Consider the following 21387-nt stretch of genomic DNA (forward strand, 5'->3'; position numbering starts at 1 on the left):
GCACTTTGTGTTGCACGGACCCATTGTCATTCACTTACACTGACCCTCCCCCCTTCCCCCAACCCCATATATAGAGTACCCACTATATACCCCGGAGTTGTGTGATACTGTGGCATGCATTCGGCTCTTGTCCCCCCCGTGTTCCTCTCGGGGTTTTAACAGTTTGTGTGCTGCGGCTCGCCGACCTCGCTCTCACCCCGGTGCCACCCAGCCGGTGCATGATTTAGGCACGTGAGGGCCCTGCCAAAACCCCATAGCGCCACATCTGCAATCCATAAACGCCAGCCACTCTGTGCTCTCCCACATTCTCGCTCACGTTTTTTTTCCTCCCATTTTAATTTTCAAATTTCTGCACCTCCCCGCTCTTATTCTTATACATTCCTCTGGCTCCTTCCAAAGAGTCTCTTTTTTATTATTATTAATAATAATAATAATAAAGCTGGCCCTTCTCTTATCTCTCCTGCCCCCTTTTTCTGTCCTCTTCATCCACATCCAACGGAAAAACCTCTCACCCGTTATATCTCCGACGGGGCGCCTTCCAAGTGTGGTGGCAGTCAAGTGGGAACCGCAAGACATTCTTGGGCTAACGAAGCACTAAGTCACCAGCGTTCATGTCTCCTGACTGCAGACGTGCCAAACACTCAAGTCATGGGTTGGATTCAGCACTATGTACCACGTTGCAATTGGTCTTCGGAAATGAACTCCGAGGGAGAGCTTGGGGGACGTAGCGCGCTCAGGGAGCCAGATCCAGTACAGTAGAACCTCCAACTTTTGAGTTAATTGTTTTTTTTTTTTTTTTAATTTAAAATACTTATGGAAAAATATCCCTCAAGATTCACCAGAGTTTCTTTTGTGGCACTTTAGCTCAGTGAAAATTTGAAAATGATGACCTCTAAACCCATAGAACAGAAACCTGGATGTATAAAAAAAAAAAATCTAGAAAATCTTGTAAAACCTCAGCTCAAAGAACTTCTACAGGTCATGCATACAGTCGATATGATAAGAATAAATGATAATTTATTTTACTGTACACGTTGACTTAATTGTATTATGGTAAGTTTAGTTAACTAAACCAAAAATTAATAACTTTTAAAAAAGGAATCATAAAATGTAAAAATAAATTCTTAATGTACTGAAATGTTTGCACTATTTCCTACAACCTATTTTGAATTAAATATGACTTTAAAATACCATTAATACATTTTAACTTAAGGAAAATTTGCTATCTTAACACCGAACTTTACCAACCGCTGATCTAAAAAAAAAAAGTATTTGGCTTTTTCTAATGCCATTAGAGAAGAGGTGCAGGAATGACAAAGGAGGAAAGAATGATAAGCACAGAACAGGAACGTGCACTTTTTTTGTAACATGAGAGGGTGCTCACAACAATATTAACTTCAAGTTTTGAGTAGTTTTACATTACTTTAGTTTGATTATACCGTAGTTATTCGCTCTTATATCTGAATCTTGCAAGACCTCAGCTCAGTGAGACTTTAAAGCAGTGATTTTCTAGCGGTACGTGAACATTAAAGAGTCAGTACCTGCATTTCAGCTGTTTAACTTATAAGTTTAATATATTTGCATGAAATCCTTAACAGTTGTGTTTCAATATTTAGATACAAGCTTTCGTTTAGCTTCTATATGGAATTTGAATCAAATATTGCCTGTACAGAGGAGGTTATACAATAGCGACAGTTTGAGCCTGGAACAAATTAATGCACTTTACATGATTTCCGATGGGAAAAGCAACATGGAAGTCAACTGCGTCGGCCTTTGGCGCGTCTGCTGCGTATGTTACTGTATTTAGGGGATATTGAATTGCGCCTCCCCTCACAGTGACCTTGAACAAGAGCGCGCACAACACACGCGTATTGTCGTTATCACCTAATTCGTGCAAAAAGTAAGAAATAAAGTGAGTGTTGGCACAAACTATGACCCCCCCAACCTAAAAGGCATGATACATCACCCAAGTGTATCATCTTTCTTTTTCTAATAATATATTTAAAAAAAAAAAAAGCAGAAGGTGAACTTTTGCTGTACTTTGGATCACATTGCCTCCATCTCAACGTCTTCGCCCTGTGCTTGCTCATGCAGACATCTTGGCATGCCCGCCGGGATGAATCATGTTTCTGCTAGCATGCAAAAAAAAGAGGGCTGCGATTTGCGATAAATACTGAGATTCATAAATCAAGCATTTCCCAATTGCAAAAAGAAAAAAAAAAGAAAAAATCTGCGGAGCATTTTTTGGCCTTCGGTCTTGACAGCAACAATGAGGCTGTGAACTGTGCGGTGGAGAAAGGGCTCGATCAGGTCAAACTAGGGGCAAATGATACGCCAAACCACATTTTTGGGGGTGATACCACTTTTGCTTTTAATAAGTCAGCTATGAGTTTAAAGAATGTGAGCTTTAAAAAAAAAAAAAAAAGGATAGTTTGGATGGGTCTAATGGAAGTGCCAGGTTGCTTTACAATGCTGCGATATGTTTAAAAAAACAAAAATTAAAAAACGATTTTTCCACCCTTTGCACACACTTGGGCCTTTGTTTCATACCGTATCCAATTTCTCAGGGGACAATAAACAAAACCACTAAGGTGCATTCCTGACTAAACAAGAATAGCTGTTTAAAATCAAGTGTGAATTGATATTTTATATCTATCCATCTGTAAGAAACAAAGACATTTATTACACAAACGGGGTCAACATTGTGATTGTTAAAAAAATGTGACAATAGTAGTCAATGAAAAATAAAAATGTATTGCAATATCATGGGAACAAAATTGGACTTTTGTGAGAATAAAAGTCTGAATTCTTCTGAGAGTGTCAGAATTTTATGAATATGGTTTAAATTAAAATTTTAATGAAAACTAAATTACCTCTAAAAACTGGTCATTTTAGGATGCATTACAATAAAATGCATAACATTACAAGAAAATGGTAATTTTAAAAGTTTCCAGACATAAAGAAACAAAAAGGAGAAAAAAAATTCTAGGGGCTAAAAGTCAGAATTTTTAATAGTCACATTTTTTACTAGTATAGTTTTTATAAGCATTTTTTAGATTTGTAAAATGTTTTTTTTTAATAGGAATTAAGATTAAATTGGATTTTTAATCTTTACCATCATAGGACACAATTTCAATTACATTTACTAGTAAGGTTATTATATATCAAGGTTGAAATCCAATGTTATTTTCACAATAATTGTGCTGTAATAGATGTTAGGTATCATTTTACACAATTTGTAGTTTAATGTTATTACTGCTACATAGTTACACTTACACATGCATTGGATAGAAGACAATTGATCTAAATATCAAACACATATGCATAACCAATACTTTGCCTGGAAAAAAGGGGACCCATAACCTCCAGATTGACCAGATATGAACAATATCTATCTGTACATTACCATTATTGTCATCGCCAGTATCTCGCACGTTTAGTATCATGGGAGATTTATACATTGCTACCCTCTGGTGGCCAAATTACCATAAAGGCAACCGAGTCGAATCACATGGCCCCGGTATTTCAAAACATTTCATCTGGATCAAATTGTTATGGATAGGATTCAATCTCCAAATGAGGTATTAAAAACCAGGATGTGTAATCTTGGTCCTAATAAAACTAGGATATGATTTTGGTAATTCAATTATATCCCTAGTCCCGATCAAAGGCTTTTCTTGGGTCTTTAAAAATTATAAATTTAGATGAGGGTAGTTGTGACTCAAACAAGCCGAATTAACACGATCCTATTTGAAGAGTGGATCAAGCAAGGATTCAAAGTGGATGGAGAGATGTTGGAACACGACGCTACCTTGTCTGGCTACAAATGGAGATAGGGGGATCAGTCACAATAGTTTCTTATATTATTCCTCGAAATCAGAGCCGATGAAACTTGTGCAAAAGATGTTAATTGCCATATCATCAAATACATCACACAATAATGTAGACATTATGTAAATATAGCCCAACCAACCCAACCTTTCAGTTGTAAAAATTGTTTCATACAGTCCAGACTCCAGAATGGTGTTTTGGGGGTCACCTTGTGGAACTGACTGATCCAGTATAGAATAAAATCTTTATCTACCAGTGATGTCACGAACGACACAATTGTGCACTTCCAAGCTAATCAAATTTGCTGCCAGTTTCCCTTTGGTCTTTGGGGGAAAAAATACAAGTGAAATGAATTCTGGTAGTTGGCCTACTCAAAAACTTAAAATTGGCAGCACGGTGAATCAGCTGGTAAAGTGTTGGCCTCACAGTTCTGAGGACCTGGGTTCGATCACGGCCTCGCCTCTGTGGAGTTTCCATGTTCTCTCAGTGTCTGCGTGGGTTTCCTATGGGCACTCCGGTTTCCTCCCACATCCCAAAAAGATGCAACATTAATTGGACACTCTAAATTGCCCCTAGATGTGAATGTGAGTGTGGCTGTTTGTCTTGTGCTCTGCGATTGGCTGGCAACCAGTTCAGGGTCTACCCCACCTCTTGCACATTGACAATTTGGATAGGCTCCTTCACTCTCCGCAACCCTTGTGAGGATAAGCGGCTAAGAAAATAGTTGGATGGAAAAACCTCAAATCATGATTCTGTAATCATAATCGTGTGGTCTCCAGATGAGACTGATCCTAACTGAGGGGGGAAAGACAAAAAGTACAAAATCTTTTTAATCAAAATTTTTAAAAAACACCAAAATTGGATTATTACGATCCAGTTTCCTTTTTAGGAAACAACCGACGACAGTGTGCGTCGGTCCTCGCTTTACAGTGGAATTTCATTTTATCAGCAGCGATATAACCAATTTTGCACTAAAGTCGGAATATAAGATAAAGCATGAAGGCCATAAATATAACTTAATCGAATAATAAACCATGAACTTTCTGTAGTAACCCACTCATCAGCAACAAAATACATGGGGTCTTAATAAATTTTATTCAATACCAATGATACATTTGTTCTGAAGTCCGTACCACGTCACGCTACTCCATGTCCAAGAGCTGCACGTCTACCGTCGACTCCCGTTTAAACCAGGGCAGGGGCAAGGGCACGTAGGGGTCATACGTCCAACGAGGGTAGGCCCTCTTGTACAAGTTCATCAGGACTGTGTCTTGAGAGCGCAGCTGGCTATCAAACACACACTTCATGTGGCCATGTGTTCCTTTGGGGTGGGGGAGAGAATATATATATATAAATGATCTACATACAACTGGATGATATGGCCTTTTTTTTTTTTTCCCATCTGATCTACGATTTTAATCGATTTTCTTGGGGGGGGGGGTGTTACACATCTTTTGGCATTCAAATATAATAAATGTAAGGGAATACAATCAAATTGTAAAACAAAGTAGACTACATGGCACATTAGTAGCTGCATTGGGAGAGAAGCAGACCCATACTTTCAACTTTCAGTTTTGATTGTGCATGGGTTATATTCAAAGACTACTAACAAAACAGGAAATCTCAAAAGTTGACAGAAAAACTGCATTGCTTAATTAAACCTGTCAACAACCCTAGGATTCCACAATGTGGTGCTAAACTAATTGTCACGTCCCATCTGAACGAGAGGTAGGACCCAAATGCAGGAACTCGGAAGACGCAAGGTAGTTCAAGAAGAGACAAGTTTATTGTATGCCGACGTCGGGGATCGGGCAGGCAGTCCGGTGCGGCAGCGGTAGTTGTGACGTCGGGGAAAGAGAACAGATGAGCGGACAGGCAGGAGTCGGTACACGGGGAAACAATCAACGCAGGCAAAAGGATCAAGGAGTCAGGCTTACAAGGTTGGTCAGAGAACGGACAGAGGTCGGTACACACAGGTTCAGTCAGGAGTACGAGAGGGCTGGAACGGGACATAAAGCTCAACAAACTGGCGGCTGACCAGTTGTCACTGGGTCCTAAATATACGGGGGATGATCAGCCCACATGAGGCACAGGTGTGTGCCTCCCAATTAGCGCACCCGCACAGCTTGTGCTGGAGCGGCAGGATCATGACAGTCATGACACTAATAAATTTTTTGCTTTGGCTTCAGCACAAAAACAGGGAATAGACAACTTTCTTTGTGAATGATGGAAGATTAAGACGCCCCACACCCCGCTAAAAATTAAGTAAATGTGTTCATTTCCAAATCCATACCCAGAAATATGTGGATATACACTCTGAATTACTCTAACTTTAAAAGATATTTGTATGAGTATGATAGAAGTTAGTAGTGTGGGGAAGATTTATAAGTACTAGGGAAGTTCATGGAACTTTCAAACGTGAACAAATACAAACATATTTGGGTGCTACTTTGTGTAATTCACCTACTGTGCGGGTGGTCTAGGACCTAACCACTGAGAAAAACGAGGGAGTACCACGTTATGAATTTTTCTTACCTAAAGGCTCTTTGATGTGGCCCCTCCTACCCCATTTAGTCCGCAGTTCCACAGGTTTGAACCACATGATGTCATCTAACCCATAAATGGAAGGGGGGGGGCAATATCATTAATAGGTACAGTACAGAAGACATGCTGAGGGAGTAAAATAACCTCACCCCTGTTGAAGAACATGTAACGGACGACGGCAGATCGCCGGTTAATTTTGAACGGGTGTCCACTCAGCACAATCCTCTTGAGCACAATGCGTTGAGGGTCACAACTGAGCAGGCTTCCCGTAGCCACCAGGTCCTGCGCCCCTAAACACACACATTATCAAAAAGTACAGAATTGCGCCAGTCAAGTCATGAACGAAAATTTTAATACGAATTGTATGTGAATAATGTTGTCAACCTAGAGGATAAACGTGTAAACTTGTATGCCAAAATGTTAACATTAAAGAAGAAATTCAAAACATTACGAGAAGTGAGAATTTGATCATTTTACGAGAAAAGCCCAAATATCCATCCATCCATTGATCTTGTAATGCTTTTCCGGGTCAGATCGCGGGGGCAGTTGCTTTAGCGGGGATATCCAGATTTCTCTTTCCCCAGCCAGTTCCTCCGGGTCTTCCGGAAGGATCCCAAGGCGTTCTGAGACCAGCCGAGAGACATCGGTTTAGGTCGTCCCCGGGGTCTCTTTCTGGTGGGACGTGCCTGGAACACCTCACCAGGGAGGCATCCGGGAGGCATCTGGATCAGATGCCCCAGCCACCTCATCTGCCTCCTCTTAATATGGAGGAGCACCGGCTCAAGCCCCTCTCGGATGATGGAGCTTCTCACCCTATCTGATCTGATTCTGATTAAAAAAAACACTGAGAAAATAGCTACAAGAATAACAGACTATTCTTTACTGGATTGGCAGAGATGTTTTATCAAAGAAAAAAAATCATAATCTTATGATAGAATAATAATCTTATGACAAAAAAAGTCTGATTTGTATGTGGTTATGTTACGGCAAGAAGGTACTGCTTAAGTATGCTGTCTTGTTTTGGAAGTTACAAATGAAAGCTTTTATTAGCCTCAAAGTAATTAATTACCCCATTCATGGGCAGTGTCCCATTTTTGGGACATCAAGATTTTCACACATTATATCCTTCAGTATATCAAAATATTTAAGTGTTTTAATCTGATTGTGGTTTTTGGGACGATCTACTAAGAAAACCCAAGTACCCTCTCGCAGGCAGCGCCTCATTTTTGGGACGAGATTATGAATTGGTAAAGTTATCATATTACTTAAACCATAAACGAAAAAGAAGTATTATTTCCTTGATTATGGCCTGTTAGGAGACTTTTATCTCAATAAGGCAAAAAATTGCCACGCTGCCCATGAATGGGTTAAAGCCCATAAAGGAATTTAAAAGGCAAGTTCTAATTGTAGCCTGACTCAGCATATTGGGGGGGCTTACAGCCAATCAATACTATGTAGGTACAAGACCCAAAAAGAGTAAAAACCACTACTTTACAAGATAAAAAAAAATTTTTACTATAATAAAACTTTAGTCCTCATGTCACAAGAAAAATACAATTGTAAAAGAAACAAGTTTACAATTATGAGCAACAATGCTCTAATTTTAATGAGAAAAAGTGCCACAATTTATGAAAATACCAAACATTTTACCACCATAGGTGGTAATACGTAAATGATCAGATAATAGATGTAATAAATTTATAATATGAGGTATTTTTTTTGTCATTATTTGAGAATTAAATTAAATCCCTATCAAAAGAAAATTGCTTAATTTCTGGTCATCTCACCATCATCCCTCTGTTTAAACAGCAGGACTCCTGTGGGGGGGAACGTGATGGGAGCGTACACAGACACCACAGTGGGGGCGTCTGGCCTGAGAAAGCGCTCCATCTTGTGTTTGTCCGCTGAAAAGCAACATTGACTGACTTAGAAGTTAGTTTGAACACTCACAGATGACAAAGGAGGTTTAGCTTCACCCTCCATCTTACCAGAGGTGTGCTGAGAGAAGATGGGAGAGGCCCTGAACCGCCGAAAACCACAGTGGAAAACCAGCTCTTCTTTGGATTTGATGGGCTCTGTGTTGCTGGGGTGCCTCCTCACCAAAAGGTGCATCACTGACATCTTAAAATACAACAAAATATCAACTCATTTTGCATAGATCTTTTGTTTAAACTGTGATGAACAGACAGACCTTCTGTTCATGAGGGAGGAGCGACACCAGCACAAGCGGCCTGCCTGCCTCCACGCTCTCCATCACGGAAGAGGGCACATCAATGATGTGGAGTGTGACGTACCAGCCCACCTGTCATAACATTGGTTATATAATGCTCCCAACAATTATGTAAATAAGAAACATGTTTACAGTGCCGGTAGCAGCATTTAGTAGTGCAAGTTACCAAAATCTATACTCCAAATCTTATCTATACTCAACAAAATGACATTGTATATCTTATCTTCACTTAGCGTGTATTGCGCCCTTCCCAGACGATACACGTTGTAGCTTAAAAAAAAAAAAAAAAGCCTAAACTTGTAAATTGTTACATTTTATTGTTTGTTTTTATTTCATCTTATTCTACAGTATTAAATTATGTTCCCCTTCTCAAATGAATGTTTTACCATAGCTCCCTCCTCATCTTCAGCGGCCTCAGTCAGGATGCGGCGGCGGGTGCGATCGAAGCTCTGGAATTGGAAGATACGTGAATAGTTGTGAGGCAAATTCTCCATGGAATCCCAAGGGGAGGACCGGAAACTTTTAAGGCCCCTGTAGCGCTGGAACCTGCGAGAAGGAAACAACTATGTTAAACACATAGACACATTTTTAGACTACTTTCTTTACTTTTCAAGCACTGTAATGTTTAGTAAACAAATACATACTGTTCATACGCAATGTAATATGATATACTTATAATTAAGTACATTAGTTTTTGCAACACCAATGGATACGGAAAGGACAAAAGCAATTGTAATGGTTTTATGCATTTTTTTTATTACGATTGACTATGATGAGCTATGAAAGAAATACTCTGAATTTCAACAATTTCAAGCAATTTAACCACATTTTAAACCTAAAAAATGAAAATAATTTGAGAATCATTTGGAATAAGAAATATTGTGCAGTGCGTTCAGGTTTGTACTATGAAACCTTTTTTACAAGGGATTTTAGCCTATAGATAGCAGAAAAACATTCTGTACATTCATCAAAATGTAATGTTGACTTGATTTTATGCTTGTCAATTAGTTGACACAATTGGACAGCAATGAGGCATTTGTAAAATAAACTATTCCATGATAAATGACAATAAAACAGATAAAAGCCAAAACATTACAGAATTTTACAATCACAATCTGACTTAAATGAAATATTACAAATTGAAACAGACTACAAAGTCATCAGCAAAAGAATGTACCATCAGAAGTCAATTAATGGTAACAAATACTTTTTTTTATCATTGGTTAGCAACATCATAAAGTTATTTAAAAGAATTCAGACATTTATTGTACTCCGAAAGTGTTCGTCTTGCATAAAATGCACAAATATACTTTATATATTCATCAATCATCTGAGCTGGCTATCCACATGAGTGTCGTGGGAGTGCTGGAGCCTATCCCAGCAGCCATTGGGCAGGAGGTTGGGTACACCCTCAACTGGTTGCCCGCCAATCTCAAGGTACACAGAGACACAACAGTCGCACTCAAATATCACATTTCGGGGTAATTAAGAGTCTCCAATTAATGCATGTTTGGGGGATGTCAAAGGAAACCGGAGTGCCCAGAGAAAACCCATGCAGGCACGGGGAGAACATGCAAACTCCACAGCGGCAGGGACGGGATTTGAACACTGGTCCTCAGAACTGTGAGGCCAATGCTTTACAGTTGTTCCACCATGCCGCCTTACTTTATATATAATATTGGAAGATATTGGGCATTTATGGCCCTCTCAGCCTAAAACATTCCTGACTCTTGCATAAGACTGGAAATGTCTGTGGAGATTTGGGAGTTGGGGGGGCAATTGAGTAATGCTGGTGCCCACCTCGACCCAAGCCTCACAACACCCCGTAGAATCAATGTAGAGTGTTTAAAAAAAATAGTAAAGTAAAATAGAAAAAGTGTCTTTAATACATTTAATGCATTCACATCACGGCTAACCTGATTCTGGCAGCCGCATCAAGGGGTGTGTCGACCTCGTCAGGGAACATTTCATTGGCTCGCGCCTCGCGGTAGCTTTTGAGACCTTCCACTTCCGCTGCCTCATCCATGTGATCGTCGTAACGCTGGTCAGCTCCCACTCGCTCTGTGGAGCACACCTCTTCCTCTTCTTCCTCTTCTTCATCGTCCCCTTCTGAGTGAAGGTCAGAACCTGCATCCTGAACCAAAGACAGGAGGGGGCTTAAATTCTTAAGCAGGGATGCCTATCAAGTAAAGACTAAGGGCTCCATTTTCTTGACTTAAAATCCATTGCGAGCCCTGGCGTAACTGCCAGGGGTTTTAAACAGTCTTGGTAATTTCGTGGAACAGCGCACATTCATGCATTTCAAAAGTGGGATGTCTGCACTATGGGCCAGAGTTTTTGTTCCACATAAACGACACAAATATGCAGCAGAGTTACAAAGCTGACCTTTGAATTTTTTCAAGGAATTTCCTGCTTTCTGACAAGGTATCACCAAGATACCAAAGGCAAATGGGCCACTGCCTGCGCTTTGGGGAATTTCATGTCAGCGAGCTGTATAAATGCCAATGTATTAGGAGGATACCAAGACACCACAGAAATTGTCCATGTTCAGAGGTACGAACCACTTTTACACTGCTGGTGAAATCTGATAGTTTGACTTTTCCAAGAGTTGCAGTATTATATAAACAGCAAAAACATAGAAAGGGGTAACCAAATCAGCCTGCAAATTTTCCGCAATAGGAAGTTGATGTCCTTTTCAAGTCTGTTAAAGGTGGTATTTTCAGGTTTGTACAAACGGCATTGGCATGGAGTGAGGACATGCAGTCACTCAACTTTCCACCTTCTGAGGTAGTAGACCCTTTTAGACTGTCCATAAACGATAGCCTTTTTTCTGTGTCACTGTTGTGTAAACAGCGCAGATGCAGAATGCAGCAATGATCTTCCGTTTTCTATAGCCACTGTTCTAATTAGCCACGGCACACACTGGGACCATGGGTTTAAATCAATCTCTGAAATCTTTCCTATAAAGAGTTTGCAACCCCTTTTAAATCATCTGTAAAAGCTTTCAGCCTTTTCCATGTAGCCGTACTAAATAAACAGAAACAACGTGGACAGACAGAAGGAGGACGATAAATTAGGGGATGCAGTATGTTGCTGTGTGAAAGTATAGAGCATACAAGCCATATCCCACTGGGCTCTGTATAAAATGGGAAGATTGATAAATGTCAGCTCTTTTGTTTTGGTTATATTTGAGGAATTTTGTGTAATCTGTCTGAAAGAGGCAAAAGAGGCAACCCATAGATAGTATCTGATTGGATTGAGCGACTGAAGCGCTCTCTTTAAAGGTCAAGTGTCATGCCTATAAATATTCTAAAATCGATAGAATGAAAAATATATATAACATTATCCACTTCAATGTCCACACGAAAAAAAAATTTGAGCGGAGAGTGTGTCATCCATGCGCAAAGTTGCGGAAGTCTCATTCGACATCCAAGTGGTCGCCATATTGCCTGCATTGTCTGTTCATTACGTCACACCGTGACAGTCACGACTGAAAACATGCTGTAACACCTACTATGGGACGTTCTTTTCAAAGAAGAGAACATTTCACAATCGAGTGAAGTGACCGGAGCAATATTACCCTATCGTTTCAAGCCATATTTAGATGATATGCAGATCCCTTCTAACTAACAACTCACTCCAGACAACAAATATGAGCCGGCCCAGCCGAAGCCATGTCCCTCGTCCGAAGCCATGCTCGGCGCAGACGGGTATATTGATACATATAGCACCACTGATTTACGTGCGCGGATCTTTTGTTACATTCTGAGAGGATTAGAGTAACCCCCGCCCCAACTATTTTTTTTTTAGTAGCTGACACACACCTACCTATCATTTGGAACCCAGGAAGCTCTCGTCCTTTGCAACCGTGCAATCCATTTTTCACTACGAACCGGGTCTTTTTGAAAAGTATGAAGAATGAATCCATCCTCCCGAGTGTTCGAAAAATATCCAGCTATACAACGAGCCGGGGTTTTGGCAAACACGAAGGAACAACAAGCTACCTTCCAGCAGGTAAACCTAGTATAAACAGACAAGACCATTTGAGTGGGCATCTGCTAGTAACGTCACTTCCTGCTTCTTCTTGAAAACAAATCCCTCGAGAGGATTTTCATGGCGGGAGTGACAAAAAGCCATATGTTAAAATCATGTTGTGTGGTGAAAAAAACGGATGGGTCCATTCCAGCTGCCCATTTTTCATTAATAACATAGCAAAAATCATGACAGTGGCACTATAATGACAAAGCACATCAGGACACAGCAGGTGGTTTGATCTGAACTTATCCCAACTTTCTGGCACCAAAAGAATATTGGGAAAAATAACCAGCATTTGAAATACCCTATTGTTGCACACGTATATTCCTCTCTGTGAACTTCAACATCAAACAAGTACAAGCGATTTTTCTTTCACTCCTTTAAAGCGGCGCTAGAAATAAATTTTAGGGAACCCTCCCCTTCTCCTCCTGTCCAGACAGGAAATGGGTTGTTCTCTAAGCAGGAAAACAAAAGGCTCCTCCTGGGAGCCCCTGCTCCAAAGCACTATTGTTAATGGCCTGTAGTGTAGCGTTGCAGACGATTCAACAAACAAACTTACAACACCTAAAATTTCAAGGTGCACTGAGTGTGTGTCACGTATACACAGAAACAAGCTTGCCACAATGTCTCTTTGGATTGGCCTCCCGGATATGTGCAGTTCTGTAATTGGATAAGTGCAATTACGTGTTAAAAGTCAAAAGTATTAACCCTAAACCATTCAACAATTAAAATTTAACGATTAAAATCTATTCTAAAGCTCACTGGAAGGACTTTAGAACTGGTGTTATATGCTCAGACTTCTTTGTTCTGCTCAGAACCCGAGCTACAGCATTCTGAATGAGCTGCAACTGTGCAATGCTCATTTCGGGGAGTCCAGTCAGAAGACCATTACAGTAGCCAAGTCTACTTGAGATAAAAGAATGGATGAGTGTTTTCTGGTCTGCATGACACATACAAGCCTTCACTCTAGGTATGTTCACATGGTAAAGGGCATTTTTTGTGATTGACTTGATATGACTGTTGAAAAAAATTTAATGTAACTATTACCACAGATGTGAAAATATTTCAAATCACCTAGCATTGAATACATAGCAAAATCCAGCTAAGCAAGGGATAAAGTTACAAATACTACAGTGTGTAAATTGTTACTTTGTTTCAAGTTGAGCAAATACATTTTACAGTGTGGGGAGTGAGATTCAAGACGCAATGTGGTGATGGTGTGTCCAATTTCCACAGAGTCGGAAGTTATAAAGCTTGCAACAGGCAAGGCCAGAGTTGTGAGCTTACAGCGATTTTCCGTATTAGTATTTAGCATTTTAATTTAGAAGCAGATAGCATGAGTTTCATGTCGCGCTTGTAATGTTTTTCTGCCTTGCCAAGATGGAGATCTGACTTCAGAAGAAGGAGTGATTAAAAAGGAGTCATTATGAATGAGTGGGTAGGCAACCATTACTATCTGAACCCTTTTCAGTGGCAACTCCTCCCTAGACAGTGCTGGGGACTGTTCCACCACCCATGGCTTGCTCTTGCGGTGGCTCTAGTGCTGCATTTGCGCATGTGCACATCCGCTTGAGGCTCATATTAACAAGAAAGTTCTCTTCCTTCAAAAAGGAGAGTGTGTAGGAGGAGATTGAGATAAATTTATGAAAAAGGATGACTTTTAACCGCCATGTCATATATTGAGACTACGTGAAGGGAGCATTAAAACATACTTGGAAAAGTGCAACCACATGAAATTTGTGCTCCCACACACTGTGTTAAAAAAAAAAAGAGTTGCATATAAGGCCATTTTAGACACAGCGCTGAGCCCTGTGTAGTGCGAAACAATGTGAATGTGAACTACGGAAGCAGGTTGAGTTCGGCAAGACAATAAATTACACTACTATTGTTGAGACATTGGGGTAATTTTGCCATTAACAGACATTGTATTAACACCTTTTATGTTTTTTTATTCACAACTGATACCGTTGGGGAAGTTGCAGGTTAGTTTCATCAAGATTTTAGAAATAGTGCCAAAAATTTAATTGATATATTTTTTTGGTCCAAGTTCCCATATTAAGTACAGTACTCTTAAATGTACAAGATCAAAATACACCCCAGATAAAATTACCTGTGAGTCATCGTCATTTCCATCGAGGGCCTCCACAGTCATGTCATCATCGCAGTCATCATCTTCGCTGGTTTCTTCGTCAAGATCATTTTCGTTGTCATCATCCACTATCCACGCTGCCTGGTAGTCAGACGTTCCTTTCGGGACTTTGATCACACGTTTGGTCTTTCTTGCCTCTGAAAGACAGCATTGAGATGAGATTTATTGTTCGTACTGTATAGTTGTTTGGTAATGAGTTACCATTGTTGTTGTGCCACACGTGTTAATAGTTTAGTGACGCTGGAGTTTAAATGTGTAAATTCCTGTGTAGATTCTTCCCTACTCATTTTCTTCTGTTAAGAGCAGGCTTTCATTTGGAATAAGTATTTGTACACAGAGGGTCCTACGGTCAACGGAGGCCGCCATGGCGTTGTTGACTAGAGGTTCCATTGTATACAAAAAAAATAAAATAAAATAAAATAGAATCCATTCATCCATTTTCCTCGTGTTATCCGAGGGGCGGGTCACGAGGGGAGCAGTTTAGGCGGGGAGGCCCAGATTTCCCTCTCCCTTGCCACTTTGTTTGTCCAGCTCTTATGAGGGGATCTGGAGGTTTTCTCAAGATAGCCAAGAGACATAGTCTCTCCAGGATTTCCTGGGGCCTCCTCCTGGTGGGACGTCCCTGGAACACCTCAGCAGGGAGGCGTCTGGGAGGCATCCTAACCAGAAGCCAAAGCCACCTCTTCTTGTTGCAGATTAGCTGTGGGTCAACACAGAGCCCCTGCAAGATGATCGAGTTTCTCACCCGTTCTCTGAGGGAGACCCCTGCAGAGTAATCTAATTTCAGCCACTTTTATCAAACTTGCAATTTTGTTGTATCAGTCATGACCCACAGCTTGAGACCACAAGTGAGGATAGGAACAGTGACTGGTAAATCAAGAGCTTTTCCTTTCGGCTCATCACACGCGTTTTGCCTCATTAATTCTTGCTAGTGTTTTCACCAGCCCCTCCAAGGACTCCAAAAAGTGTGGGTAGTCTGAAAAGCTGCTTGGTGCAGAAGTACAAACAGTTAGGGACCTTCCCTTACCCTCTTCTCCACAGAGGTAAACCCCAATCTACAGGAACAGACTCAGGGAGGAACAAGTATGCCAACAGGTATTCAGTGCCTCCCACCATGGGCAACTGCAGAGTGGAACAAAAATTCCAACTGCTCTCAAGAGGACTGGTACCAGAGCGCAAGCTCTGTGTGGAAGTGAGCATGAGACTGTTCAACCTGGTACACGAGCTCCAGCACTTTCCCCGTCAGACAAATGACATTCCACGTCCCTGGACCAGCTTCTTCCACCTTGGCCATGGGCTGAGGTGGTGAGCTCATGGGAAGGGGGGATGTACATTTTGATGAGCTCATGGGAAGTGGGAGATGCACATTGCCTCTTCAGGTTGTGCCCACCAGGGCCCTATGATTATTTACCTGGGCACCTGGCACTTATCTTCGATCCCCACGTCCAGGCTTGGTTCCACAGGAGGGTCTGAGTGACCTATATCAGAGAATTTCACCTGGTCCCTCACCTAGGACCTGTTTGAATCCAATGCTGACTTTTTGAGTGGGGGCAGGACCAAAACCTTCTTAATGGAAGTTTAGAAAATGTCTTATTTTGTACCTTCTGCCTCCAGAAGTTCAGATTCTGTGGGCCATGTCTGTTCTCCATCCATCGGGTCCACCTCCACCTCTCTCTGCAGGCTCTCCCTGCAAGAGGGATCTGCTTTCATGAGCACCCGCACAGGTGCCTCCGTTTCATCAGCATCCTACAACATAACACAAACATACAATTTTAAAATCCCACAACATTAGATAGAGAAATAGTTCTCTAAGTCAGTTTTTTACAAAAACCTACCAGCATGTCAACATCTCGTTCCTTGCCAGGCTTGGATGGTCTGGCTGTCGTTGTGTTCAAGGGAAGCGGGTCCGTTGGAGCGTCAATCTGACTCAGCTGAAAGTCTCCATGTCCACTGAGGTGCACTAGCCTGTCGACTCGGAGAGGACGGCCACGAACATATCCAGAGACACATAGTGTGCCGAGGCCAAGGGGCCCGCCTGGCGTCCCTTCGCCAGAGACTGCTTTGGGTATAAACGTGACATCCTGGGCCACAAGATGGGAGCGTCTGGACCGGAAGCCCAGCTTTCGTTGCCTCTGCGTGCCCAAATGTCTGAGCAAAAGGGTGACATCTTGCTCTGTGTCAAGAGGGAAGAGCCGTGCTCCTGGGAAGCGGAGTTCTGCAACTTTGGACAACGCCCTGCGGGAATCCACCTTCTTCTTTACGGGGAGGTCAGATACACCCTGACATACAAGAGCTACAAAGGTGTGGATATTTTTGCCAGAGAAGATCACCATTAGAACTTAAACAAACACAGTTGAAAAGTGACAGTTGTCAGGTTTGCACTTACCATAGCTCGGGAGACCCTGGGCAAATAGACAGGAGAGACAGTGGTCTCCATAGCTGTCCCAGCCTTCGGCAGAATCCAAGACAAACATAAGGCTATCTGCCATCTTTGCTACATCGAGCAGTGAATGCATGTCATCTGGTCAAAAAACAACATTTACAGCATTTAAGTCAATCTTTAAAAGAAAATGGGGTTAAAAGTTTCTCAAAAACATGTAGATTAAACTGTGAAAATAACTGATTACATAATGTATCTTTAGGTAAGCAATCAAGCATAAATTTGTATTCCCAATTTCTTTTTAGCTTAGTTCATATAGTGGAATTTGTTTTTCCACAGAAAATAATGAAAATCCATTGATTACAGCGTGTAACTCTCACAATCGCAAAACATTTAAAACGTGGACAAGCCTGTTTTAAAGTCAAATGTCAGCATTTTTAAGTATAAAACAAGTGGACACAAGTTAATCATGTTGAAGGGGAAAGGCACACAAAATGTTTTGGGGCAAAAATATGTTGTATGTGTCCCCACTAGTGTAAACATGGTATTCTGATTAACCATCGTACAGTGCTTGTAGCCAAAATGTGCATGAATCATGAATGTTGATCATGTTCCCTACTAGTGAGCTAAAGTCCACTTTTTACTCCTCCAGTTGCATGGCCGACTATGCCCGCATTGTATCACATGACCTACGCATTGCCCCACGCAGCACCTCTGCGTAGCTTGTGCATAGCTGCCGCCCACATCAATAAAAGTTGCTCTGTGGGGAAAGCCGCGGGGCTCATCTTTGGTGATTGATTTTGCAACATAATTAAACATATCATCTGGTCATTTAGGACCATTTGTTCAAGCAGACATGCTTCCACGGTCACCATGTTGTTGCTTTACAGATTTACATGTCAAATATTAATGTAAAACATCAACAAACCCCAGGAAAAAGAGAACAACTGGAACATTTTGAAGGGTCTTCCAATTCAAATTATCTTTCAAACTTGATCATAGGACATAAAGGATTTTTTTTAACTGTTGGCATTGGACCTTTGATATTAAGATGTCAGTCCATTTTTTATCACACCCTTCCTTATTTGGGTTGGTGAGGACCTGTAGGCTATCCCACATGCAGTATTGATAATCCAGGACTGATTGTCACCAAATTGCACCAAAGTTTGATACAAATAACCATTCAAAAATTCATTCACAACTACGGACAATTTAGAGTCTTATAATTCACGTAAAACACGTTTTTTTGGAATGTGCGTGGAAGCTCAGAGAAAACCAACACATGTACCAGGAGAACATACAAATTCCATACAGGAGGGTGGCCTGAGCCCAACCCATAATTTCTCAACTATGAGCCAGATGTGGTAACCACTGCTAGACCATCCGGCCTCATAATTAAGATGTATAAAACATAAAACGGTGTTTTCCGGTTGGCTGGCAACCAGTCCATCGTGTACCCAGGCTCTTAACGCAAAGTCAACCTCTATTTGCATGCGACCCTTATAAGGAAAAGCCCTACAGACAATGGTTAGACAGATGTCTCTGTGGCAATCAGAGTCCTTACCTGTTCTCACCCTAAGAAACGTGAACCTTTGTTTAAATCGAGGAACGACCAGCCCGAAGCTGTCATTGGCACCACTGAAAGCCTGATCTTGGTGTACAACGCCACCTGCGCCCTCTTGACGCAGCAGCTTGGCAACAGCGCCGGCGTCAACTGCAGCATGAAGTGACACCACAGCGACCAAAATAGGAGGACCATCCCTGCTACCCAAACGGCGTTTCTCTGTTAAAACCTAGAAAAATGTGAGATATTTAAAGTCAAGCATGCTATTCACCAGGCTATTGTTTATGCAGGGCTGGAATTACATTCCACAGTTCAAGTGACACGTTTGGAATAAGTGTTGGCAGTGTCAGTAGGGGGGAAAAAAAGGTGGAATTGAATCCCTCACATGGGATTCAAGCATTTTCTACACATGGATACAAATCTTTCATTTGTCGAATATCCCCTAAATCCACCCATCAATGACTTGACATGGAGCCCTCTACTCCAGATATGGCAATTGGTTTGGAAGCCAATACCGAATGAAAATGATGCATATAAAGTATCGGGAGTACTTGAGCCTATCCCAGCTGTTATTGGGCAAGGGGCAGGGTACACCCTGAACTGGTTGCCAGCCAATCGCAGGGCACAAGGAGACAGGCAACAATCAAATTCACAATCACACCGAGGGGCAAAAAAACCCCACACAGGCACAGGGGAGAACATGCAAACTCCACAGAGACAAGGACAGGATTCAAACCCTGGTCCTCAGAACTGTGAGAACGCTCTACAGCTGCCCCACAGTGCCACCTAGATTTCTAAAAATATGGTCAAAATATGCTTCAGTGCTACTGTATATCACCCTTGACAGCAGTCAGTGGTGTAATACGGAGGTGCGTAATCAATAGAAGCAGAAGGAACTGATTGATTGGTGACCAGTTCACGGTGTTGTCCACCTTTTGCCCGAAGTTAGCTGGGGCATTTAAGTTGTTCAGTCAGTTATGTTTTTTTATTTTGTTTGTTTTGTTGGCCTAAAAGAAATTTCACCCATTCGTTCAACACATTCTCAGAATTTATAAATTGACATTTAATATGTGCCACTTAAAATGTACATGTAAAAAGACAGATTATAACAACAGGCATTCAATTGGAGTTGAGGACTGGGACCTGCATTGCAAATCTAGCCTCATTAATGAGCATTTGTAAATACCACATCTCTCTTATTCCTGCGTAGTTGGTTGGCTTTGTTCTTTCTGTCAATCTTGCGTTGCTCTTTTCTCTGTTTTTTGGTGAGAGCTATCACGGACACCCTTCCTGTAAGAGATTTATTTGTATGGTTTTTCCAAAGTAGGAAACCTTATGACAACATTTCACACCAACAACAGTGTAAAAAAATGCAACCGTGCACAGTTTCTAATGTGACAAGAGCTATTTTTAAACTTACAATTCCAAAACATGAAATCATCTTCGTGCTGTGCGACTGCTAAATACTGTACAGCGATGGAGGAAAAAAAGTTCCTAATAGATTTCAAAGTAATGCATTCTCTACAAGTCCACACTACTACAATAAAAAAAAATATGGTTGTATCAATATTTCTTAAGCGTTAAAATCCTAGTAAAGGCAGTTATTGAAGGGCCGTAGTGTGTTAAGTGACGCTGTTAACACATGTGTTTAGTAGGACCACAACACAATGTATCACAACGACATGTCTATTTTTCTTCTACAACACAAAACAACACGCACCTTTGCTTTCTCTCTCGATTTCACCTTTCGTCCGATGCCTGCCATGTTTGTGCTCTTTGTTTTTCTGCTTATAGACGCCCGACCTGTGGCCTTGTTGTTTTTCCCCGTGCGCGACCATTTTTTACCATGTGGGCCGGCCTCGGACAATCAAAAGTACTTCCGCCCTCGTGATCTGACGTCATGAGGCAGGTTGCGTCCACGGACCTCCTGGATGCGTTTCTGCTTCGAAATAAAAGCTCATGAAAAACAAGATAACACTTTATACAGCTCGTGCACGTGACGTCACATTTTGCCCGCCTAATAGTACGCTACGGGTAAGTCCTTTAAAAAAAAAAACACCTAGTATAAATCCTGTAACTGTAAAATAATAAATCCATCCACTCATTTTCTATGGGGTCTTCGTACTTAAAATAGTTTCTTTTGAGAAAAATGAGAATTTCTCATTTTTCCACATGTTTTATACATCCATCCATTTACATACCGTTTATCCTCGAGAGTTGTGGGCGTGCTGGAGCCTATCCCGGCTATTTTCGGGCGAAGGGCGGGGTATACCTTGAACTTGTCGCCAGCAGGGCACAAATGAACAACCAACCATTTGAACTCACTTACACCTACGGGAAATTAATTTAATAGTGGGTATTAAACCAATCATTCAATAAAAGAAATGAATTATTTCATGTGGATGTACAATTCTCTATTGTACTAAACTTGTTTTGCTATCCTTAATAAATCAATTCATGTATTATTTAATACCATAAATTAATAAAAACAATACAAAAATTAATGCGGGTCTAGATGGTCTAGAAGTACATAACTAACGATCATAACAAAACTGGCCCACTCAAATGTATCTAACTTCACAAGCCTCAATATAGGCAACATTTATGCCACAGTACGAGTATATGGATGTGTTTGGCTTCCATCACTGATGTCG

General features: G+C 41.1%; 1 protein-coding gene across 1 annotated transcript; it reads right to left on the reverse strand.

Moving 5' to 3' along the window:
* Nucleotides 1–4907: 4907 nt before the first annotated feature.
* Nucleotides 4908–20952, reverse strand: tsr1 (TSR1 ribosome maturation factor). The gene is made up of 16 exons (XM_061826509.1): nt 20935–20952; nt 20454–20672; nt 19920–20023; nt 18734–18962; nt 17176–17310; nt 16625–17082; nt 16391–16535; nt 14751–14926; nt 10522–10739; nt 8992–9151; nt 8567–8677; nt 8364–8496; nt 8163–8279; nt 6525–6665; nt 6367–6441; nt 4908–5152 (listed from the first exon to the last, which is right to left on the reverse strand). The coding sequence occupies exons 2-16, from the start codon at nt 20569–20571 to the stop codon at nt 4974–4976; spliced, it is 2499 nt and encodes an 832-aa protein (XP_061682493.1). The 5' UTR covers nt 20572–20672; nt 20935–20952; the 3' UTR covers nt 4908–4973.
* Nucleotides 20953–21387: the final 435 nt, after the last annotated feature.

This window comes from Syngnathoides biaculeatus, chromosome 8 (genome assembly GCF_019802595.1).
Source record: "Syngnathoides biaculeatus isolate LvHL_M chromosome 8, ASM1980259v1, whole genome shotgun sequence".
Classification (NCBI taxonomy): domain Eukaryota; kingdom Metazoa; phylum Chordata; class Actinopteri; order Syngnathiformes; family Syngnathidae; genus Syngnathoides; species Syngnathoides biaculeatus.

Coding starts and splice junctions, on each gene's coding strand:
- tsr1 (XM_061826509.1), bottom strand. CDS start 20,571: ATGGTCGCGCACGGGGAAAAACAACAAGGCCACAGGTCGGGCGTCTAT. Junction 6,666..8,162: donor GTTTAAACAGAGGGATGATG/GTGAGATGACCA, acceptor GTGTGTGTTTAG/GGGCGCAGGACCTGGTGGCT. Junction 6,442..6,524: donor TTACATGTTCTTCAACAGGG/GTGAGGTTATTT, acceptor TTTATGGGTTAG/ATGACATCATGTGGTTCAAA.